This window comes from Dreissena polymorpha, chromosome 4 (assembly GCF_020536995.1).
Source record: "Dreissena polymorpha isolate Duluth1 chromosome 4, UMN_Dpol_1.0, whole genome shotgun sequence".
NCBI classification, from domain to species: domain Eukaryota; kingdom Metazoa; phylum Mollusca; class Bivalvia; order Myida; family Dreissenidae; genus Dreissena; species Dreissena polymorpha.
Genome location: NC_068358.1, coordinates 4,508,112 through 4,535,406, shown reverse-complemented (window position 1 = coordinate 4,535,406; position 27,295 = coordinate 4,508,112). Strand labels below are relative to the sequence as shown.

At 33.5% G+C, this 27,295-nt stretch overlaps 1 protein-coding gene across 1 annotated transcript in view; it reads right to left on the bottom strand.

The window, feature by feature from the left end:
• Positions 1-27,295, bottom strand: part of LOC127877000 (multiple epidermal growth factor-like domains protein 10) — a 104,737-nt gene that overhangs the window by 34,828 nt on the left and 42,614 nt on the right. The window contains exons 6-10 of the mRNA XM_052422566.1: positions 12,455-12,599; positions 10,304-10,473; positions 9,229-9,379; positions 4,892-5,070; positions 1,324-1,458 (exon numbers count right to left, since the gene is read on the bottom strand). Of these exons, the coding sequence (XP_052278526.1) occupies positions 1,324-1,458; positions 4,892-5,070; positions 9,229-9,379; positions 10,304-10,473; positions 12,455-12,599 (780 nt within the window). The remainder of the gene's footprint in view (positions 1-1,323; positions 1,459-4,891; positions 5,071-9,228; positions 9,380-10,303; positions 10,474-12,454; positions 12,600-27,295) is intronic.

Sequence of the window (27,295 nt, the reverse complement as noted above, 5' to 3'; positions counted from 1 at the left end):
AAAAAAAATATTGAAATATTTACTTAAAGGCTGTAAAATACTTTGACTGAAATAAACTTATTTATCTGAAATATTTAATATTATAAGTAACTTAGTGTTCATTTTTCCATCGCGGCATAATTCATTTATTGCAAAGTATTAATGCTTTTGATTGTTTGACGATGGTCTGTATTGATTGATTGATGATGGTCTTTAATCTTGTGTTTGATCATTAAACCTCAATCAGTTATTTAACATAAGTGTTATGAGACAAACATACTCGAAGAAATATGTTTAACCATTTTATATGTATTTCGTTTATCAGACTCACCATAGATAAACCAGTGCCATCTTTGCGTATGACAGACTTTAAAAAAATAATTTGGATTTTATGGTAAAAGGTCAATGCACACGTTCTCTGTTTATAACTCAGTTCAAGTCGATTTACTAATAACAACTGTGTCAGGCAATATAAACATTTTTATCAAATATATGATATTATTTTACAAATTTTGAGAAAGTAAATTCCGTTCAAATAGTAATTATTGCTGAACAATGTAGTGAATTCTGAAATATAATAATGAAATTCGTCGATAACATGAATAACAACAGTTAATGTAGAAAATAAAACGAAGTTTACTAACATGTAAAACTGTGAAATGCGCAAAATTACCGGGCGAGAAAGATTACCTTATATGACTGTATTTTATCGCTTACGTACGGTGACGTAAATGCGTTGCAGCTGCGTCCATCAATATGCACATTGATTATTGCGGAACAATCATAAAGATGGAAGCATATTATATAATCGAGTGATCATATAGAGAGGCAGCTACCCCAAAATGTGCATGGATGGCATGGTGTTGCCATTTAACACATATTCCTATGCATGTGTGAACGTCCCGTTTTTCATATTTACATCTTATTAGACAAATGATCCGAAACGTTTTTGTAACTTGGGTTTAATGTATGTTTTTTTTAAATAAAAAGGACTTCAAAAGTGTCCAGTTTTGCGTAATGTTTAAATCGTTGATTTAATTGTATTGACTTAATTAAGCAAGCGTGTTTTGGTAAGTATACTTTGCAAAAACATGATAACAAATAACACTGTGCGTGAGATTTCCGTTTATCCGCTTAAATCCAAATCAATACCGAAATCACTGCACAAACTATATGTGTTCATACATATCTTTTCAAATGTAATAATCTAAAGATGTCAACATGTCGCCAGTTTTGTAGAGTGTTATATGCTGACGCTACCTTATGATATTAACACATATAAGATATTTGTGTTTGTGTTGTTCTCGTTTCTTTGATTTTTATTTATAGCGATTGAAAACGTACTTTCATTACACGCTATTCCTGTCCATCCGTCTTTACAGCCACCATTTTCACATGCACCAGTAACACCGTCACATGGGCCCAAACGGCAATTGCATTGCTTGGAACAGTTAACGCTGTAACTTCCAAGTGGGCAGCCTGGAAATAAACATGTGAACAATCTTTCTTGTAACCTTAATGGCTCACCTTTTGGTTTGGTACTAACATATAATACAAATAACTAGTTTTATGTTAATTCAAATTCGTGTTTCCGATAACATTCCATGAATTAAAGCGAGTATGCACGATTTAAACAAATATTTATGAATTTATGTAAATGTGTTAAAAAATATATAAAACATATATTTGAACATAAATTAACATAAAAGTTAGATATATATTGACCCATTATGAAAACACAGTAGGTTGAAAAACGATAGAAGATGTAAAAATCTTAAGAAATTAATACTCTCTAACGAACTTCGTGGAATATCGCCTTATTTCGTTGGAAGGGAAAGACCGCCAATATTATTCATCACGAGAAATGTTGCACGTGATTAATTGCCAGCTCATTTGTCTAACAGAATTTTTTTAAATTGCAACCTTTTAATATCTGTTTTGTACAATTGCAAAGTGTAAAATGTTGTATGTTCCTATTCTACAAAATGTTTAAATGTTTAAAAACAAACATTTCACTTCTTAATCGACAGATCTGAAAATGAAGATAATGAATATATAAAGTCTACATCTTCATATACCTTATATTGTAGTCATAATAATAAATAAAAGATAATAGATCTAACTGAAAGTAAGTTGATGACAAACTACATTAGCATGTTGAATATTTTCTAATTTTACGATCGGTTTTAGTAATCCACTACAAGTTAGCATCTAACAAGTGTACACTTTACAATTGTACATAATACATGTTGACGAATCACAATTCAACATTTTACAACGCATTTTCAATTCCACCGGTGTTAGGGTACAACTTGTCATTAGTAGTAGCCTCAGGTATTGGGTGCGTGGCCAAGTCACTTAAACACTATCAATATGTCATAAAACAACATTTTTCATCATTTTGACGAAACCAAAAAAAAATCTGATATAATATATAATATATATATATATACAAGGTAGGTATCTCTTGACACAGGTAAATCACCTACACCAACATTTTTAAGCCATTAAGTGCCTAAATGGCGGTCGATTTTCGTTAACTATGTACAATTTTGTTGGGAAAGGTTGCCTACTGACGAAAAATGACCACGAACGGCTACTTGCCAACATAAACTACAAGAAAACACTTCTCGAACTCGTAGAGGTTGTTGGGGACAATTATTTCAACCTGTTGGTGTTCTTCAAAAAACGACCATTGCAATCATGTATTTGTTATGTATGTCATTATAAGTTTAATGTTTTCACTTCTCATTGTTGAATCTTTTTTCCTTTAAACTTGTATGGTTGGATGATATAATGTGCCTTGTACTCAATTAGTGTTCTTATTTACCTGTAACATTTACAAGTGTTATTTATAGATGAAGGCATTTCCCATGCAATTTCAAACTATGTTAGCATATCTTACTACACTGAGTAGGTTCCATGTCACACATGATATGAGATGTATGTATGTAATTATGTTTTTGAGATAATTATAAGGTTTTCCTTGTTTTTATTTGTTGAATATTTTTTGACCATTTAACTTTGTTTATATTTTCTGTAATCATTTTTTCACATGTTATAAATTATCACTATTGTATATATTATGCTTTAATACATACTAAAACTAGTGGTGTTTGTTCAATATTTTGACTAATGAGAGAGAAACTTGTAAATACATGCTTACAAAAAATGGAAATTCAATGGGGGTGAAAATTTAAAATGTCCACACACAAAGTGTACGGGTTGATGATTGTTTTTAAAAATTTATTTATGAGGAGAGAGCGAGAGAGAGAGAGAGAGAGGAGAGAGAGAGAGAGAGAGAGAAGAGAGAGAGAGAGAGAGAGAGAGTAGAGAGAGATCGATAAGAGATATAGATAGATGAGAGAGAGAGCTATCGACTCGATTAGTCTCTATCGAGAGATGATCATATCGCGCTATCGATCTTTCTCGCTGCTCGATAGCGCTCGCATCTCTATATCACCTACTATATCTACCTCTCTCTCTCTCTCGCCTCTCTCTCGTCTCTCTCCTCTATCCTCCACTGCTGATCTACCTAAGAGACTCTCTTCTCCCATAGACGAAAACCGCTATTTCCATATTGACAGTAACATTAGAGCATATACAGACACACACCACGAGCGAGAGAGATGAGAGAGTAGAAGGCGACATGTTCGACAAAATAGTTCGACAAAAATCACTGCGACTCAAGATATTTTTGTTGTGGCTTTTTTCACATTTGCAAACAAACATGCATTAAAACGTTACTTTTGTTGTTTTTGACATTCGTTTTACTCAAACATCAAAGCACTTTTTTCAACTTATCGATGTATAAACTGTCGGAAAATAAAATTTATATACGTATATCGAGACCAAGACTATATCAGCTATGCAACTCTTAAGTTTTGACAGATATACCAAATGCGAGCCTTTCATGAAAAATCGTGATTGCGATTGGATAATTCAACTTAAGCATAGTATTTTCATAAATGGTTTTACTATCTGTTATCTTCTAAACAACCCCACTTGTGAAGCAAATTCACATCGGTTCACCATTTAATTAAAACATACATACGCAATAATGAAATATATATACACATAAATATGTATTTAGGCATTTTGTTTCATGCAATGGCGCTTATGCACTTTTTATCTGCAAGGTTTGAAATATAACTCTAATAAAAACATCACCTAAAAAGATGTATTGTCAACGTGTGTCGCTGTCGTACGACGTAATAACATCTTATTTATACATTTTCAGTTACTTTTTCTTGGTATTTTAATGTTTCCTTCATTAACTAGTCCATGATATTTATAAACATGCATATAAATTACATAAGCAGTTAAACGTGTATATATACCCTCCAATTACATTGAGTCGAGCGGTTAAGGAAACAAGTATACTGCCTCAAATTACTTCCAGTATGCGCGCTGTTTACCTGGTATCGAGACGTCACAACACAATTTTCTGAGCATCGTGAAAAAGTGAAGAATTTTGTTTAAAATAAATCAAATACATGAAAGTGTTGTATTTACACTAGCGCAGTCGTCTGCAATTTATGTGCAAGTTTAATGAAGAGTTCCGAAAACAATGAATGAAATAGAGTTAACGTCGGATTATTTCAGTTGAAGTAAGACGTTGAAATGCATTTGCAGTTGTTTTTAACTCAGTTTAGTCATGTCTATATTTATTTTCAAGCGTAGTTATGTTAATGAAACAAAATAATCGGAGCGCATGCGTGTGACGTAATCACGAGAGCCACAATCTAAATGTAAACAAAGTGATCGAAATTAGGCTACGCTCGAAATAAGGCAATCGTAGGATACATAAAACATTAAAATGAAGGGTTCCTCATTATTCAATTAATGTTTATTTAATCTATTTTGTGCTGGATAGAGAAAACATAATAATAATACACCATAGAATGCTCACTAGTGTTACAGTCAACTCCGACATCTTCGCCATGATTACAGTTTCCCACGCCCCAGTTGTTGGCCTGGCAGTTGAACAAATTCGATTCGGTACCGTTGCACTTTACGTCATCCAGCCATATCTGACCCTTACCTTGTCCATACGTGGCCGAACTCAAGGCTGCGGTTGCGAACTGATTCCTACTAATAGAGAGTGATTGCTATACGAATTGCGACCAAGCAGGCCTTACATGTTCAATAATTACTAGTAATGTCAACGTTTTAAGCCGATCTGTATATCAGTGAACATCTGAGCAAGCCTGGTTTTAAATTACCGGTGAATGTCTTACGGGCCCGTGCTCCTGAAAAGCATCGATGGGAAAATAACCCGTAGATAAATTGAAATCACGTCTTTTCGTTTGTTTTCAATTGGACTTGTTTGGGGATATGGTGCGGTGCATTAAAAACCTGCTTTCAGTTGTTATTTGGAAGTTATTTATAAGATTTCCTCTAAGTATATTACATTTTATACACTAATAAACTTAATATGCATAATACTATATTGATAACTTACAAATAATTTCATTAATATATTTAGAAATAATGTACTAGAAGAAAACAAAAATACTTATAAATAATTAACGTGTTATGTCCCATCTGGAAACAAAACAAGTAAAATACCAAGAAGACAAAGAATACGTGTTATTGTACTTAAAGACTAATGTTTGTTTTTGAATTATATCGATTGACTATCTTCTACAAAACGAATATCACCTCGCGAAATAAAGCATGACGATTTTACAAGTCATTACTTCTATTGATCTCGTACAATTCTGTGTGACCCCTATAGATGTTCTGCAAGTTTGGATCCCAGGAACATACTTTGAATAAACTTATTTAGGACTGCTACAAATACCTATGCATTAAATATTTTCATTAATTGGAAGTTATTCTTTAATTTTTAATTATATTTTTATAAGGGAAACTCGCTATTCCAGGGAAAGAATAATTTTACCCCAAGGTATTATTGGAACAAACCTGATAGACGAAAATCCTAGGATATTACATAAAATACTCATCTTTTAGGCATTTCGGTTTCAGATAAGAATTAATCAGTTTTTACTTTTTACATATAAAGAAAACAGTTTATCACAGTGTGAGGACAACTTTGCCCGAAAGACGGGATTAAAAAAAAAATTGGTAGATATACATTGTTTTAAATAAAGAGTTGATCTTATAATGCGATAATTGCATTTAAATGAGCATATTATTGTATCCATTGAACAAGGATTCAGTCGGAAACAGCTGCCGTCAGCTGCATAGCTACGTAAATGGTGGTGGTACGAATGTAAATGGTGTAGACAAGATATGTTTGTAATATATAATAAAAATACAAATAATTCCGTGCTCAACATTTTTTGGGGGAAAGCCTTTTTAAACATAACGACGGCTTTTTATATGTTTTGATATCTCAAATGGAATTCTTGTTCGTAGATAAACACACCTGTATAAATATGTTACAGACATTATTTACGACATTTTATTGATTGATTTATATCGTTATACCTTGTATTGTGTCGACACATATCATAAGATTGTTATATTAGGATTGAAAAAATGCATGATAATGTACGTATATTGATTTCTAGTCCCATATATGAGAGGTGAGTGTTTAAACCGATACCACCATGTCAATAATACTTTATAACGCGTGTAATTTCGAAGTTTTCGTTAATTAAAAAAGAAACCTCGTAATATAATTATTTTATAAGTTTCACCCACGTTTTTATTTCAATACAAAAATGAACCAATTATATAAAGCTGAACAGAATAATTGGGCGCTGACAAAACCAAAACGTTAACAACTTCGATTTTTTTTAAGCAATGATATGTTAGTCAGTTGCATTTAACAAATATTGTGTTTTTCTTGGAATGAAAACAAACTTTATTTTTTGTGATTCGCACAGTATGTGAAGTTGCAGTTATAATAAAGCCAACTTTTAAGCGTTTAATCTATTTTAATTGTTATGACAAATTTTGTTTTAATGAAAAAAAAAACTTTTGCTAAAAACCAAAAAAAACCTACGGACTATTTCTTTTTTTTTACTTTTTAGAAAAAACTAGAGACGGCACTTGTTTTGTTTATTTGGAGGCTACGCGTCTGATTAATAAACGATTGAGAGGAGAACTTAAAACTTTGTTGTAAACCAATTCAACTGTTTTCTACTTACAAAATGCTACACATAATACAAAGTTTGGGTTTCCGAATTCATTGTTTGTTTAATATAGTTTTTTAATAATTCAATAACCGGACCGTAAAATCGAAATTAAAAAAATCAAAATCAAAATTCAATTTCAGTACGCTAAAGCTTATGTATTATACTGAAAAATTTCATCTGCCAATAGCCGGTCTTTCTTTCTTGGTGGACGATGTGTTTTTCTTTCGTTTTATTGTGGCTTAGAAGTAAACAATCCTCTTTAAACGGTTAAAACCTTACCACTGACCATTAGTTATTGTCAATACATTGAAACGAATGCATTTTTTAAAGTGGTGACCTCAGTTTTAAGTACTTGCATTAAATAAAAGACCTCAAAGTCTGGTACTATGGATGATCTATATCTGATGCTTGAGGTTCTTTTTTTATTATTTTTATCCCGCAATAGTTTGTTTTGTGCAGTGTGGTTGCATGTATTCATATCTCTGTAAAGGTGCGTGTTTTCATATTTCAGTCTTAGAGGCTGTAAGCACTAGAATGACTTTTTTGTTAATACGGAAGCCTAAAATCATGTATGGGCACATATGCACAAAACAAAACTTTATTTTTTACAGAAAATACTTTTTCCGCTCTCTTGAGATTTTCAAACCACCAGTTTGAGCTGCAATTGTGGTTTGCTATAATAACATTTTTTTTTCAAGTTATGAGATTAACGGTTTGTGCCTCATGTTTATCGTAAAACAATATGGATCTTTGAATAATAAAAATAAAGCTGTTCAATAAAGTTCGGCCATACATTGTTGTTCCAATATATTTATATGAATCTAATTTGCTGTACACGTATTCATTATGTGTGGAATTGAAATGCATACGCTTCATTTTGGAATATGTTTGGCTATGTAATTCCTATAACTTTAAAAGATAAAGTAACATTTTAATGTTGAGATATAAAACATGCAATTATTTTATTATCATTTTACCGTTGAAATAATTGCAAGGGAACGAAGCATTACAAAAGTGGCATTCGTCATTGTCAGATCAACTATATATAATATATAAATATATAGCATGATCGCATACATCTACTCTCTGAGAACATAGCTCCATATTGTTTCTCGCAATGGATTGTAGTCTACATGGACCATTTCTGACAGCATAGGCATGCTTTGTATCAACTTTGGGGAATATCGCCACATCATATAAATAATACCAAACTTATTGGGGCCGTTTACCCATTGAGCATGATTTTAGCAAACGTGTTAGAAGCAAAACCTCTGGACCAAACATTTTTAGATAAGACGATTTTTGTAGGTTCAACTATTTACATATAAGTCAGAAACGTTATCTTTAAGGTGGGTCATGTTGCCGCCAGTGACATGTGTAGAATAAACTTAGTTTATGAATCTTTACGATGTTGAAACAATAATAAGCCTCTGGACAGTGTGATTTCAAACGAGCGTATTGTTTCGACTAAGAGAACAACAGAATTGAAGACACTTGTTAAAACAAAACGGCTATACCATACACCATGAAACCACTGGGCATTGGGTTTTAAGAGAATAAGATTTGTTATTTAGAGTGTTCAGGCTTTACTCAAAACAGTAACACGTTACCCCTTGGGACAGCTAATTGTGACCCTAGGGCATTATTTGAACGCATTTGATAGAGAATCATTCCACGATGTTAAAAAAATAAATAAAACAACACAACTAAAAGAGACACAAATTACCCGAAGGCCAATCAAATTAAAACTCGAAAATTAACACATTTGACGTAATTTGATCGGTGGTCACAATATGATGTTATATTTTAAAAAATACACCTCTGAGCTTTAGGGTTTAGTAGAAGAAGATAATTTATTTTTTTCATTTCTCTCATATAAGGAACATTAGTTTTCCCTAGCCCAATGTTGATAACCAGAAAATACTTGTACCTCTTTACAACGTAACATACAAAATACATAGTCATTTGGCCTTCGTATTTAAAATTTGAACTCTTATTTAGATTGTGTGACCATCAACATTAGCAACGCAAAGGCCAGACAGCCATCTACCACAATCGATCACCATATACACGTTGGTTTCATGTAAGGTATAGTAAGATCACCAGATGCCGGATAGAACTCAACAATCATGTAACAAACCCGGTGAATCCCAGCATGCGACAAACAACTATTGCCGCCGAACTGTTGAAGTCATCATCACAGACTGTACCCCAGGTGTTGTTGTAGAATACTTCGAGACGCCCCTGGCTAGGCCTGGATCCATTTACCAGCCGAATATTGAAGCCTGAAACTGTTGAAGACGTATTATAATAATGTCGGAAGTGGAACCGCTTGGAAAATAAAACTTATGAGAGCATTAGTAACACAAATGGTGGATTCTGACCATTGTTGTGTATGTGACATAATCTACACTGCCTTGGAAAATTTTAGAAGAAAATCAGTGACTCAACCCTTAAAATGTACCCTTGATTTAAGATTTTCAAATAATTAACTGCATGCTGGGTGTTACAAAGCAGACATAATTACATTCAAATGTGTTGATTATAATGTTATCAGATGAGCATTTACTTACGGAACTTGTTGCTATCACAATTAAATGTGTCTGTTGTTTCATAATACACGCAGTCATTACTATATAATGAACGTAAATGTCACTATATTTAGTAGAATTTCATTTTAAGAAACAGTAACTTAACCAAAATGAGCATCACAAACTTGTTCCTTATTAACAACATTATCCTAGCTCAGCAATATACAATGAAGCGATTGTTTTTTATTTGTTTACAAAGTTGTATTATTAACAAAAATGATTTGTCAGTATTCCTTAACATTTACTTGTAGGTTTTATTTAAAGTATATGCTTTGCTTTGAAATGTATATTGTACATCTGTCTTAATGGTCCATTATGAAAACACAGTGAGTTAAAATACGTACATTTTTTTTAAAATATTAAATGTAAAATGATGACTAAAATCGAATACCTTTGTCATGTTCATCGAATTAATTAAATTCCTTCAACAAGTTCCGGGCAAAATATTTGCTTCATACACTTATGCATAATAGTGATATGCATATTCTATAAGGAAAAGACGTTAAGGGTAAATCTAAATATTGCAATCTAACGAGTAGTTTCAATAGATTCAATGAGAAAGGCATGTTTTCCATCATTTTTGCGCTGCATAAATACAATATAATTTTTTTTGTAGAAGCTCACTGCAATGCACTCCGACATCTTCGCTATGACCACAGTTGTGCGTGCCCCAGTTGGCCTGGCAGTAGGACAAACTCGACTCGGTACCGTCACACCTCACATCATCCAGCAATACTGGACCGGTACCCTGTCCATAAGTGGCCCCATGCTTGGCTGCAGCCGTGATCAAGTTTCTACCAAAACAGCAGTCATTTTAGTAAGTTTATCGACAGATCATGCTCAAGTTGTTTTATTATTACGTAATTTAAAGAAAATGTCACACGCCTGTCTATGTGTAACTAAAATTCTTAGCGAGCCTTGTTCCAAGTAAGCAGTGCAGGTCGTTCGGACTCGCACTTTTAGATATTACTGAGATGGAATGAACCAGTGGACGCAAATATTTAACCTCGCCATCCTGTTATTTTTAATGGATTTACAGACACTCGATTGGATAATGCAGCGGACGCGTTGTTAACCTCCACAATATGGCCCTGTTCTTGGTTATGTTTTCGGTTAACGTGAAAGAAAAGAAAGATTTGTAATTGGTATTTACTGCAATACGATATTAATAATTCCGTGTTTTTCTTTTCGCAATTAAAAATATAAAAAGTAACTGTCAATATAATCATTTATGTTTATCACAAAATCAACGGATGTTTCTTAAAAAATAGTACTTATACAAAAATAATAGGCGATAAGAAAATAATCGGACTGAACTTCTATTATCGGAAAGTGATGTTCATCGAAGACAGTTGTAATTGTTATTTGGTGTTTTTTAAATTATATTTTATGTATAATTTATGTGTATGCATTCATACACTTAACAAACATACCATAGATAATGTTTTTATAAAATGTGATTCACGTTATTCAGCGTCAGTGTTGGTGCTCATACAGTTATCTGATATAGAGGAAGACCTTTGATTGGTATGCATAAAATGTTGTTACGTGTATTGTCCACATGCTGCAACATTAAACAGGAAAGAAGCATAGAATCAGAACAACAATCAGCGTCAATGTAATACTGGTCGTATGTTTCTCTTCAAGGTTTCAATCTCTTAATACAAAATAAATAAAACTTTACCAAACAAATGATACAATCCTGTTTCCAGTAACACAATAAAAATCTGGCTACAAGAACAAGAGTGTCATGATGGCTTTAACAGTCACTCACCTGAATTTATATTCATATGTTAGAAAATCTACACAAGTTAATTAATTTTATTAACTTCAATTAAGAAAACCAATTACTCCCCCCAGGGAGGGCCAATTTACACCTAATTTCAAGATTGAAATAAATTCAGAAGTTAAATTTAAATAAGTTGAATATGATTGTACACACTTCTATTCGTCTTGGTTTCAGAGAAGATTTCAAATGTGAAATTCTATTGAATCCTCAATGTACTTTGTGACCCCTAGTGTCTTGCAAGTTACTATGTTTTCCAGGAGCATTAAATAAACAAACATGTGCAGGACCACTGTTTGTTGCTCAATAACGAACATCCAACTCTGCGCATTATAATTCAGGAAAATACTATATGTATTAATTTGTAGATAAATTATAGGGATTAAAGTTCCTCTTGGCATGGCAAATTTATATCACAAGGAAGTAATGGAACACATTTTGAGGAGAACCATTATGATTTTAAATAACAAACACTAATCTTTGGACTATTTCAATACAAACATATAACGTTAATAAGTTGCAAAGAGGGCGAGGCCGATTTTGAACATAAATATATTATTAAAAGTAAATAGAATACACCATCATGGTGCATAAATAAAACAATTTCGTGCATTTTTGTTTCAGAGAAGTAGATTTTGTATAAAGTTATCACTATAACAAAATATCAGGAAAACGTTGATACCAGCAGAATAATTTCGACAAACTTTGAAGGAACTACATAGTTCAATATCAAATTAAAATTTCTGCGCGTTTCGGTTACAGAATAAAACAAATTCAAATTAAATATTATCTTTTTAGCTCCGTTGACCTACCCGAAAGATTTGAAACTGCAAGCGGTTAAGAATACTATGTTGTTTGAATCAAATTGTTGAAGACACACAACACATGACACATGACAACTATAACTCACCATGCACAATTTATGTTAAGGTGAGCTGACAATAACATTATAAAATGCCGGATTTCAACTTAATAGTAATATTACAAACCCAGTAGATCCAAGCATGCGACAAACAACTCTTGCATCCAAACTGTCGAAGTCGTCATCACACACTGTACCCCATGTGTTGTTGTAGAAAACCTCGAGACGCCCCTCGCTTGGTCTGGTCCCATTTACTAGTCGAATATTCAGGCCTTGAACATGAGATAACGTATCATAATGATGTCGCAAGGAGGATCAGTATAAACTGTATTAGTGGGTTGTACATTTGTTTTGCATGTTGCAACCTCGCAAGTGCATATAACAGTTATAGACATTGACTTAAAAATTAAAAAATATTTTGTAATTGTTTAAGGAATTCCGAATCTGTAACTGCATTCTCGGTGTGACATAATATACATTAACATATTTTCTAATGTATTGACCACAATATTATCATAACATCAGCTACTTAAGTAAGTAGTTGCTATCACGATAACTAGCTGTTGTTGCACAACTAAAACATATAGCATTACACACACGTAACCTAGATTATTTTGGATTTATAAGAGGGTATCTTGATCACGTGATAAAAAAAACTCATAAAATATGTTAAACAAGATTTCAGTTGCTTACCCACGACTCTACAATAGGGTTAGGGATTTTGTTCCGCAAATGAGGGGTTGGTAAGGGATGAATATTTTTGGGGATTAATCTCCAACAATCCGTTTTTTTAGGGATTAATCCATAACAATCCCTTCTGTTTTTTTTAGGGATCTTTGGGGTTGAAAACGGATTATTTGGGATTGTAAGGGCTGAATAGAGATGCTAGAACTCTGCGCATGCGTACGGGATAAAAGGCGGAGTTAAGAATGTGAGCTTTTGCTAGGACAGCTATAACTCGCGATAATAACTACGCCTTTTCAGTCCTATGCATGCGCAGTACTTTCATGTATTTAAAGCAACGATATATAAATAAACAAAGATTGGAAACATCCATTCGGACCAATGGAAAGTATCTGAAATTCGCACAACGAAAACAAGATCAATATCACGTGACATCAATCGAGCAGCCGCTATTCTCACTCTGTTATCTGGCGTTATCATTCGCTACTGCAGCGTGTCTGCCCGCTTGATTCCATTACACAACATTTTATTACTTCGCACAATATATTTGAAAACTATTTAAACATGAAAAATTGTCTATTAATAGCAGCGTTGATAAATTAAACGTGATTTAAAATAAAACATAATACATTTCAAAACATATGCGTCTCTGAACCAATTGGAAGTAATGAAACGTAATAATGGTACTTTAGGGCGAGTTAGCTTTTTTACAGTACACCTTTCAATTGCCGTAAACTTATTTATTTCCTTCTGGAAATAATGAACTAAGAATAGGTATGAAAGTGATCTCAAACAGTCTATAACTTCAACTTTAATATTTTCGCGGATATTAAATAACAATACTTTGAGAGGTTATCGGCCGAGTTGGACTATTTAAAAGCATATAGATACTTCCGATGTACATATAATTTTAAAGGTAATATAAACTGTAAAAGACTAAGTTTTTTTTTATATTTTAACGTGAACAGTCTTGGAGATATTCTTTACCGATGCAGCTTTTTCTTATTGAAAAGTACATATCCGCCTTTGCCTAAAACTTTCCTATTTCTAAATTAACATTTCATGTTGTTACATTTAGAGGTTATACGGGCAAAAGCCCGCGAAGCGGGCGTTGACCGTTCATACATATGGAAATTTAGACCATAAAGTTACATAAGAATACCATATAGGGATACGTCTCAAACAAATTTGCCACGCGACTTATTTTTTCGCGATGCTATTTCTGACCTTGAACAAATCAAAAACGATTTGACATATGCTAAATCACATGTAAATGCATACCTCAGGAAAAATTATATCAATGACATCATAATTGTGTAGCGTATTGCACTAAATATTCTCGCATTATTTGTTTTTCTTCGCAACCGTTCCAGAATTAAGTCATTACTCAATTTTCTCCCCTGAATGCTCTTCTTCAGTGGTTATAAGCCGAAGACTGGTTCACTACATATAGTGACAGTCTTTACCAAACACAATTTAGGTGAACATAACCCGTCTTTAATATATTGCCGAATCTCAGATTTCTGTCGAATTTATTTTCTTTGATATTTTCGATATCTTATTGTTATTATTATCCTGACAAATCACAAACGCTTGTAAAAAAAATATCTGTTTTTAACATTATAGTTGGCATCTCTATTCTTCAATTATTCTCGCGGTATTTTTTAATAACGACACCCTACTGTTTATTTGTCAGAAGTTGTGACGCATTTTTCATTCGCTCTCAGAAAGAAGTTTTACGTGTGATCATGAGCAATATTCTGGTAAGTTGTCGTTGTTATCCACCAGAAACACATATATTCAAAAAATTTAAAGATATTCCGATCTAACTTTTTAGTCTTTTAGCTTTAATTTTTAACGTATTTACACCTTGTCTGCTCGCACTTTACCGATAACCCGAAAGGTTACATATCACTATAATTAGTTTAGGCCTAAAACCACAAAATCCGATACCGTTGGATTTTCGTACCACAATCTTACGTAAAAAATCTTCCAGAATCGAAATCAACAAAAAACAAGACATTTATAAATTGTCGGCATTATTGGTCATATTTTAAGATATTTGTTGGTTTTCCGTTTTTAGAAGCTGTTCTGCCAAGGCAAGAGCTGGGCATCATACAAGCCATTCTATCCAGCAAAACTGACTGTTTTGGTTTACAGAAATCAACAAAGGAGGGATTCCTGAACTATCAAAATATCAAGCTATACACACAGTTATTATCTGTGGTGATCTTTATTGGTTCTGTTTGTTTACTTGGATGGAACATGTGTGAACTTTTATAGAACTTTGAAAAGTCTATATATGTCTATCTATAAACAAAAATCAGCTATGGTATAATAAGATCAGATGTGCAAAACAATGTCAAAGGGTTGTTATATTAACAATTTGAAGGCAATTATGCTGAAAAAAAATATGAAAGTTCCCATGCAAATTTTGTCTGTATATCGACAAGTGTCTGCCGATAATTGTCAAACTAGTAAAACAAAACTTACCACAAGTATGTAAAAGCACTAAGTACCTGGGATCATTTTTCAGTAAGATAGTGTAATTCTAAACAGTAGCAAATGGCTTGTTTGGTAAATGCATAATGCAATTAATATGATTTCCGTTCTATTGTGTAATTAATAAATTGGTTGTTACGTGTTAATCCATGAGTGTTAGCCAATCAGAAGACACCTTACGTCTGTTGCTTTTAGAGATATTTGACATTGAACATTATTATTATTATTATTATTAATACCGAATTATGCGACTATCGACCGCTTACTCATAGATATTGTGCGTATTTATTAAACATTATTATTATTATAATTTATACCAAATTATGCGACTATCGACCGCTAACTCATAGATATTGTGCGTATTTATTGACCTGGCGTGGTGGAATTAACCTCTGACTTATGCAAGTTATGGTTATCACAAAATACGACCAACGGGGAGGTTATTATACATTATTTATCTCGTTAATGCTTGGCAACTGTTTGGTTACCGTTGGGAATTTCCTACACAGTAATGCGCTGGACGGTCGTGATACTCCGCCCCGCGTGATCAATAAATACTCACAATATGCTGAATAATTTTAATTTAAAAAAGGTAACAATTGAATCTTCTATGTAATCTATTTCAATGCATTAAATACTTGAAACTTCTATGACTTGTTTTTTTTTTGTCATTCTGATATTTTTATTCATTTTGTCCTCAATTTAAAAAGAGATTTTAAACATGTATTATGAATAAATCTGAAGGAAAAGCGGCTCAAAGGACAAGTGTTTTGATTGGCTGTTCAGAAAATGTGTACGTCGTAGTACAAACATGTATGTCGAAGTACATATTGTCATTTGATGTACAATTATATACTTCGAAGTGTATTGTATATTTATGTTGGCGTACAATTATTGTACTTCGACGTACATTTCTCTTTTTACCTTGTAGGTCTTCTTGACTTTCAACCCCAATGGTACGCCATAGTATGTCTTTAGGGTTATCTAAAGAATGCTCCCACTTAAGGGATCAATACAGAGACCTCCCAGAGACTAAGCCAGTTAGCAGACACCCCATCCACTATACCACAGACACCGAACCAGCTATATATTCCTGTGGCTAGAAAACAAAAAAAATATAAGATGCTAGATCTTTAAGCTTGGAACATGTAACTCGTTTTAAGATTGATTTTTTTGGATGCATTACTTAATTATTGCAACAATTATAATATTTTGAACACAATCATGTCCATATATTAATTAAAAATGCATGGTTATCAAAAAAAACTTAAAAAGCTTTTGCCCGTAAATTAGGTAGCACCTATAATCATATTATAAAAAGCTATGGCCGAAGATAAACTTATTTATATTAAACTGTTCTGGTGATGTTCTCTCTATTTCCTTAACTGATATATTTCTTCATTACATTTTCCAAATAAAGTATTAATTTTAGAATAAACTATAAAACAGGCAACACATATATTCATTTTAGTTTCGTTTATTACGTACAAATAATTAACTAGACAATACACATTTTGATTAGACTACTCTTCAAAAGAGACCATGTCCCCAATGCGGATTAAGTGTGTTCATGTATGTGACACCACATGTCTACGCATCTGTTGATAAGATTGTCACGATAGGATGATTGAATTCTCGTCGCCGGGCGTGAATACCCAATAACACTAATCTTTGTTTATTTATAAATCTTTGATCATCATCACACCTTTTTACTGCAAACAATTGGTGTATACAAGCTGTAAATGTTACTTGTGACAATTTACTCAAAGTTATGAGTAAATTTATTATTCTCTTTACGCAAAATTCTATTAAATTCTCCTCATCTTTATCAACCATATCATCATCATCCTATCAACATTATTATCATTATCGTACACATAATAACCCAAATACAAAATAGGAATGATTGCTTGTATTTGACAGGACTTCGACATATAAATGCAAAAAACAATTCTTCTGACGCCCGTATGTGTTCCATGTCCAACGGAGATCGACCTCAATGGCACCGCTCAAATGAAAATTACAAATATATTCATAACTGTTCGACGGAAGGTTACAGTTGTGAAACATTAATTTGTTTCAAGAAGCTGCTATTATCTGCAAGATTCATCCACCACCACCAATCAAGAGAAGTGCACATGATGTCACGTACACCCCATACAATAATCGAAAAAAATGAACGATTCAGGTAAAACCGCGTGCGGGATACGCAATCCTAACTGCATATGACGAAATTTTTTAACAGCTATACTTAACCTACGTCAACATCTAACCAGTTACACCAAAACGAAAAAAATAAGTAATCGTAAAAAGAAGAACATCTTTGAAAATTTAACGTGTATTACGTAAGAAAACAAAAAATTATAACACTGACATTTAAACACACCAATATTTCAATAAATATGCTGGAAGTATACTCCAGGAAGTGTGAGTCTCAAACATAAAACACATAACCTTAAAAAACCACATTGAAACTTAATATGAGGTAAAAGATTAATTAAAATAATCAAGAAAAATTAGCTGCTCCAGACTTAATTACAAATACACCAATCGACTTTCTCCGGTGCGTAGAAATACCGGAATCCCCGTAATTACCGAAATCCCCGTAATTCGCCTGCCGAGTTCCGAGATCCCCCATATTCACGCCTTAAAGGGTGACTATGTCATCGGTATGATTGTTTTAGGCATCGCATAAAAGTTAATATGCAAATAATGATATTACTATTAATTATTAAGCTCTCTTGACAGCATACTTTGCCTCGTAGAGTGGATGTCGGTAATTCTACACAAGAACATAAACGCGCGCCGGTACCGAAATCCTCGTTGTACAAACATTTAAGTGTAAAAAAATCAGTATAGTGCTTTCTTATAGTAGAAATTAGTGATACAGACAAAAAATAACAACAATCTCCCCTTTTGGTAACTATTAAGCATGTGTTGCCTCTTAGCGGGAATTCCGGTAATTGTACACAAGAAATTAAACGCGCGCCAGTACCTAAATCCCTTCTGTTAAAACCTTCAAGTGTCAACAAAATCATTATAGTTATTTTTATAGATGAAATCAGTGATACATATAAAAACCTAACAACAATCTCCCATTTGGTAACATCTCAAATAAAAATAATAACTTATAGCGGGGATTTCGGTTATTGTACGTTCGCCCGCAGAGTATCGAAATACCCCATGAATCACCTTAAAGGGTAAAAAAGGCAATTGATGTGATTGGTTTTTGGCTTTGCATGAATGTTTATGTGCACATAATGATAGTAATATTAATTATTAAGCAAGCATGTGTTGCCTCTTAGCGGGGATTTCGGTAATTCTATTCAAAACCTTTAACGCGCTCCGGTACAGAAATCACCGCTGTACACACCTTCAAGTGAAAAAAAAAATAATATTATAGTGCTTTTTATAGTAGAAATCAGGGATACCTACAATCTCCCATTTGGTAACCAGAGGCGTATCCAGAATATTTTCCGGGGGGGGGGGGCTCAACTGGGGAGGGTGCGGGAGGGGTGTCCCCTTCCGTCGTTGATTTTTTTTTTTAATGGTACCTTCAACTGATGCAATTTCATGTTATCTTATCAGCATTTTGCATGATAAAAGTGCATGTAAAACAAGAACTTGAGTTTAGACATCAAGTGTGACAGACACACAGACAGACAGACAGACAGACAGACAGACAGACAGACAGACAGACAGACAGACAGACAGACAGACAGACAGACAGACAGACAGACAGACAGACAGACAGACAGACAGACACACAGGGGTAAATCAAATGTCTCTCAAACCAGTATTTTGTTATAATAACATTACTACGCTTAAAATAATTGTAGACACGACTAAAATAAGAAAAAAACAACAGTTTAATCGCATTAAAAATCTTACTTCAACTGAAATAGTCCAAATTTATGCCTTTTCGATGCATTTTTTCGGTACTCTTCATTAAACATGCGCATAAATTGCAGACCACTGCGCTAGTGTAAACACATAATTTCAAGTTTTTGATTTTTTTTTAAGAAAATTCGTTTACTTTTCACCATTCCCAGAAATTGTTGCATGGAAAAAAAATGTGCGCGCACATCGCGAAAATATGAGACATGCCGATATTCACATGTTCAGTGGGTATACCCTGTCCCAATTTGATGATAATTTTATCAAATCTTTTAATAGTAATATATATGCCGAAATTGTATTGGAACAAATTGCGAACGTTTTTTTTTCAGTTCTTGAGCATTTTTTCATGTCAATGTTGCTCAAAAGAAGATCGACCGTTAAAACAGAAACTTGTTAAATGGTAAATAAAAGTTATAAAAAAAGTAAAATTAATCTTTCGGTTTCTCTAAATTTGTTCAGTAAATCGAATTTTCGAAGTTTTGTTGACCTCATGTCTATTGCAATCGAGAACTCTCGCTTTTCGGATGTTACCTCTCGACTCAAGGTAAACAACGCGCGAAGTGTATGTCATTTGCGGATGTGTGTGGAACTATCGGCTGTTTGTGGTTAAACACGCTCTAAATAAACAATTTTAACATGGATTTAACAGGAATTAAATAAATCTTTTTAGGTACATCGTTTATTGCGGCAATGTTTGAATTCATTCAGAAATTATTTTAGTTGTTTCCTTAACCGCTCGACTGAAGATAATTGGAGGATATTGTTTTTCACAAGTCCCATGCGGCAGCCATTTGTAAACATTAACCTATAGCTAAATGTATCGATGAATTTCATAAGTTGAATGTATCTCCTTCAGCCAATCAAATAGCGCAGTTTATCAATCAATGAAGCGTGCAGTTTAGCTGGCGAAGGTTAGATCGTCTGTACACATGCCTGGGGCTAATCACACAAATTGACAGCTGTTAATGGCCTAATTAGGGGCATATGACAGGAAATACACAAATGGATTGGAACTGTAAGGGGCTCATTTAAAAAAAAATCATATCTAGCCAGCCAGCTGGGGGGGGGGGCTTTAGCCCCCTAGCCCCCCACCTAAATACGCCTAGTTACTAACTTCTCTTGAAAAATAATGACTTATAGCGGGGATTTCGGTAATTCAACATTTGCCCGCCGAGTACCGAAATCCCCCATGTTTATTCCTCAAAGGGTAAAATGGGTTTCATGGCAACAATTGCTAAAATTGTCTTCTGTTGATTAAAATGAACCTTTCACGAGTATTGTAACTATTTAAATAAGTATTTATATGATCGCTTTGGCATAATATAGTAGTGACAACTAGCAGTATTGTTAAAATGTAGAATCACCGAGATTCCCTTTCTAACTCGTGATTTCATGGATTCGATGCAAACATTTACTTATTGTTAAAAAAATGGAAACTTTCAGCTGTCCTATAACTTAATACATACGCCTTATTATGATCGTTTATCGGAGTAACGGTGAGTTCGATATCCGAGCGAGCGCATCTTTAAAAAAAAGGTACCGAAATCCCCGTTCTGACACGTTGCTGCATGGATCGGGAATTGTACACGATACACGTGTGTAATAGCACCCTACTGTAGTTCCGGCAGGGTGCTCGTTATCAACTGCATCAATACAGCGGTAAGGAACCAGTGAACTGTGAGAATACAAGCTGACAGAATAGTTTTTAATTATGTGTAATTTAATACACACCTCTCACTTAACGCAACGTTCAATGGCACGCGCACATAACAAAATTATTGCAACTAATGCAAGCTATAACTTATGTGGATTTTATTTAATTGTGGTTCCCTCTTTGAACTTATGTTGTAAGTCGACTTTTAGAATAATGTGTCAGTAATAAATGTATTGCTTACTATACAACAAGTATCATGCGAAAATGGATCTTTTTAAATGGTGGTTCCCTCTTTGAACTTATGTTGTCTGTCGACTTTAAAGTTCACGCGTAAAACACCTTTATTTATCGAATTTAGTGCATATCTAAACTATTTCGCACCTCCCTTCATTTCAAATACGGTGTTAGAAGCGAGAACGAATAGATCAAAGTCGCGATTTTTCACACATTCCGATGTTCTCGCCATTTTCATTCAAACCGGGAGTGACGTCACGTGCACTCAATAACGAACCGGTACTATATAGCTTCGGATGAATTATCTCTCGAAAGGATGTATTATCTCTCGAAAGTTAAGTTAGAAAAATTGATGGAAAATGGAAAATAGAGATTATGATGAGTTTTCCGTTCAACCGTGCATGTATGAGTCATAATTAATCGACAGTTTGTCAGATTTTTTATGATTCTGACTCGGACAGCGAGGTTTATTTTGTCAATGCTCAAGATAATTATCGTGTTGGGAACACGGATTAGAAATTCATAACTGTGTTTCATGCACGTGTCGGGGGAAAAATAATGTTTTGATTGTTATTCTACAGTACAAGCTTGTTGAATATGACTTGGTTACACAAAGCACTGGTAAATAATAATTAAATAGAGCGGATACTTGCACCGGTTCTGAATGGGAAGGAATGTTAGTATTTCTAATTACAATAAAAGAGTGTAAGTGTGAACAATTATATTAATTCATTGATAAATACAACTTTCGTTAGAATCACATGACAATCAAAATAATAGCATGGTGTAGGCCCAAGTGGACAGAGTGGGACTTTTGTATGACATGGAACTGCACCCCTTGGTTAGCTAACCACTGGTCTGATAGAAATACATGTTATGATTGTTTGTTGATATAATTGGGGTTATGCTTATCTCTTATCTAAAATCATGCTGTGTCTGCAATAATCAACTGTGATATATCCACATATAAGTCTCATCAGCCAAATAGCCATAAACTCCATGACACTTTGTATGGACTAATACACAACAATGGTAACTGGGGTCAATTTGACTGGTAGCCATGGAAACTCTTGAAACATAAGAAACTTAGAAATCAATCATTGTCTATGTATATACTATTGTCTGAGGCTATTAAAAACTGGACATTCGAGTAAAAAATGAAAGTGATCTTCTAGATCGTTACATTGTTTACATTGTTTACAAAAAACGATTGAGAAGTTGAAATAGTGTTCAACTTGTATTTATGATAATACGCACAAAGTAAATTTAATTTTCGGCTAATTATAGGTGTTAACCGAACAGAACAAAGAACAGAACAGACTAATTATAGGTGTTAGCCTTTGATCGGCGTATACTATGTTATAAGGTTTTCATCTACTTGTATGGAACAATGGCCGTGGTGTCAAATTATATAAGAGCGAACGTCCGCCCTGCCAAACTTAGCGTTAGATCGATTGTCTGTGGGAGCGATTGTTCGGATACCCATTACAGAGAATTCCAAGCTGTTATTGTTTATGAAATCAATAAATTGTACTAATAATTACAATTTGCACAAACCCTCCTCAATTTACATTTTTATATGAATATTTGAATATAACAATGGATGATGTTAGTAAATAATATTACTATTTTAAGTAATACCATTCCAATTCAATTTTAAAATGGCTTTTTATAGTATGTCTAATAGACAGTAATTCATTTGAGTTCAATATCAGAACAAGAATGCTATGTTTGGTACTTTGTTGTTATTTAGCTGTAGCTTTGTTTGTTTATTTATCAAATAAAATGTATTTGTCATTTTGAATTTTGCTGTTCCACTGATAAACCTATTTGTTCTTAATAATAAGAGCATGGTTGTTATTTATTTTTGCAACTAAGCCGTTAATACCTACATGCGTATAATATATTATGAATCCATTTCTTACGAGTAACATCATCCTTGCCAAAACCGAACAGACCCTTGTTTCCCTTTCCGCACGATTTTTTCACCCGAAAAAAACACACTAACAGTAGAATAACGATTGTCGTGCAAAACACACACACACAGAATAAGCGAAAATATTGATTGAAAAATTGCCCGATTAGGCAAGAAAACAACAATTTTTCATATACCTTGGCCATACGTGTCCGGGCATCACACAACTTATCCATGGAACAACTTAAATAACTGAATCTAATCTTAAAACAATTATCTTAAATTTGACCGGAGCGATTAAAAAAAATCTTTGTTCGTCAGATATTCAAGCCCAAAGTTGAGCAACTTTAAGCATCTATCAACATTTTCCACACTTGCCTGTTTTGAACACAAACTTGCCAGAAGGAGCAAGTCGTCAAGGTTACATAATTTAATCTCTTACCTGATTTGAATTTGAATTTCCTGAACGAGCTATAGAATGGTTTAGGAGACAAAGTGACTTTTGTTAAGAAAAGTCTAAATACAATCAGTGCTTGACATCTTATCAAAAAGTATATTGGGAGCACGGATAATCGTCAATCAATTCCATCACAAAGATTTAACTTTATGGTCATAAATGGAATTCGACACATACAGGTCCGTATGTAATACGAACAGGTGTCAATCGTGGAAACACCTGTCGTAGTTGGATAAACTTCTAATCGTCCACGCTACGGTTATAAACATGCATCAGGCAATAACAGGTTTATGCGGTGTCCATTTGTGGATATGATATTACTGACCAATAGATCATATAGCCCGTTATCATACTTCCAAACCATGATATTTAAATAAAAGTCGGAAGGTCATAAAGTAAACTCAAAGTAGACATGAACATATTATAAGTCGATAATAAAATATTGTGATAAACGCAAATACACCTAGGTGTGACAAAAATCTGAGTGACTAAAATAATGACGGAACATATAATATGTCATTTCAGGTCCTTGAAAGACGCGAATTACTTACTTTATCTAGTTTGGGCAATATGGGTTACAACTGAATTCCCCCATCAATCATTGCACCATTGAATTCTACGTCCTATTCGGTTTGTGAAGTACATTACTTAGATATATATAAACGAAACCTTCATTCAGTCCATTGAATTTGTGAACGACACAGTGTCAAATTTATCAGGGTCAATCTCAAATTAATATTTTCTCCTTTTTGCGAAAACCAAAAAGATGCATCTGTTACACGGTAATACTTTTCTTCTCGGAACGTATATCTTCTCGAAACGTTATCATAATATCAAACAATAACACCAGATTAGTTAAATCATGATATAAAAAGTTTAATTAAAACGTAAACGTGTTTGTTTAATAACGTGAGTTTAAAAAAAACTTAAAATCGGCAACAACTTGTTTTGTTCCATTGGCATTGTTTAGGATGCTTATAAAACGAAAAACCCGTCATTATCAAGATAACATGAAAATAAACATTTGCATTTAAATCACGGCTGTGGTAAGCATATTGTTAGACGTCTGCTTTAACAAGGAATCAAACGATAATCTTTAATAGACGCCTACTACTCGTAAATTCGACATAAACATATTCATTCAAATGTTAGTCGAATTGGCTTGTGTTATGCGCGTTGTTATATGTATTGCATATATATACATATCAAGACCCTTAGCAAAGGCAAACACCACAAATTATTATGCCGGAAAATTGTTTCTTACATTGAAATAAATAAACATAAATAAATCATGATATGATACAAACAAGAGGGTGACGGGCCTCTCACCTGAGAATCGAAAACACTTAACTGTTCTAAGAAGAGTCTGTGATCGTTGTGTTATAAATGTCACATGGCTTTTACCCAGAATGTTTGAATTTGCCTACGATATCATTAGAATTTTTTTTGGGGGTAAGCTGTTTGTCTATCTCGAATTGGATAAACATATGACTTATAGATTGTTCACAATGTTTTTCTAAAGCTATGCTAAAAATGCCCCGTACCCTTACCGGTATGTTTTTAAATTAAACGTGGTCACATTTTAATCAACAAAGATATTTTAGATATATTAGAACAAATATTCTGAAACAGATTCATTAAGACAAAAATGATGGCTCTAGTGTTCAAAAGTTTTACGGTAGCTGTAGATGTATAAACAGCAATGCGATAACATCGCAACCCTTGAGGCCATGTTTTTAACTGACTGGAACAGTTTTCCATATCGACCGAGAAATCATTATAACAAATATTTTGAACAAGTTTCATGAAGATTAAACAAATGTGACTTTGAGAAGGTTCACACCGTTTCATTATAGTCATATAATGGAAATTGCTCTGTCAAGGGGCGGTCCTGTTATCCGATTTACCGGAACCATTTTTGAACTGAGCCAAGAATATGAGAACAATGTTCTGGGTATCTCTCATGAAGATTGGACATCTAGATTGTTTATGGATTCACTGTAGCCATATAACGAAAACACAACCGTTTCCTGTTGGCTATGTTTTAGACCGACTGGTAACGTTTTCGATATATCTTAACACATGTTCTAAGCACATTACATGTCGATCGGACAAACAATATTAATGCTAGACCATTCAGGTGTTGCTTTCAATTTGACCAAGTATTTAAACACACGTGACCTAATTTTGAACTCGGCCTTGATGTTATTGAGATTTTTTTTGCAATATGTCATGAAAAGTGATTAATAAATATGGCCTATAGTGTCCACAAGGTAAATATTTACGACGCACGACGAACTAATTAAAAGTTGATTCACAAACATTCAAAATTATGTTTTGCTCATGCTGCACTAATCAAACGTAATGTTCGTTTGCCAATTTCAATTGCATAAGTAGTTTGTCTTTTGTAACAATATTTGGTACATTAAGACCAAAATGACACCTGATTGTTTCAAACAAATATTTGCAATACAACGTTGGACCACTGAAAGTCGTTTTTGTTTTGACAATGAAAATAAATACAAGCAATATGAAAATCATAAAGTAAACAGCTCGGGGTAAACGTTTTAAGTTAAGCAAATGTTCATGATGTTAATAATGCCATACAATGCAAACTGATACAACGCTGTTGCGCCATATTTTTTTGGCTAATCATATTGATTTAATTAAAAAAATGTAAGCGCACAACACATTTCACGAATGTTGAACACATGTTTAAAGTATTATTCCAGATGCATGTCTGCACAATTTGTATAAATTTTGCAACATCAGCTTCGGTCAATTGTTGACCGACAGCGTTTGCCGACTGACAAGAATAGCTTACTTATGAGAAAGCTGTGCTCAGGTGAGCTTACATTATTCATTGAAAAAAATTGGTAGAGCGATCTTATTTAAATCCAATTTTAAAAGAAAGACAAAAACACACACACGATAACAATTGATTCGCGAAGATGATTTGATCCGTTAATATTTCTTTTACGAGAGATAGGCGTCTGATTGCAGATAAACTTATCGTTCTCAATGAAGCAGACGACTTAAATATTCAAACCGCAGACGAAAGTAATGACGACGAGATAATAGTGGACATTTTTAAATAATATATCAGAGTTGCTGCCAAACAGGATTGACGACTGGGATTGGCATAAATTGGGGTCTAGGCAAATTGTTTTGTCTGAATGAATACATTATACTGTGATATTATTATAATATATACATATAGTGCATTTCTTGGTCTTATATGCACCTACACATTATACCTCACACTAAGCATACTGAGTTTTACTATCTGTTCAATCGTGGATACTTTTAGTGCTTCATAGCAAGGTGTTGCAACAGAGTTTTTGTAGTTCAATATAGCTATGAAAACAGATCATGAAATGGAGCGGGTTTCCCTGATTGCCATCAAATAAGTGATTTTCCGAAGGAGGCATCCGTGGAATCCAAATCTTGTTCTTGTTAGCACGCACGAAACGCAAAAGAATTCTATATTTAAACGAGAAGACACCAAATGCATTTATTTTCATCGTTGTGTTCGTTATCTTTGCAAAGTATTTGCCACGTGCTTGAAAGAGTTCTTGTGTTTATTCGGTCACGAGTTATAAGTGATTGTACAATTATAAGA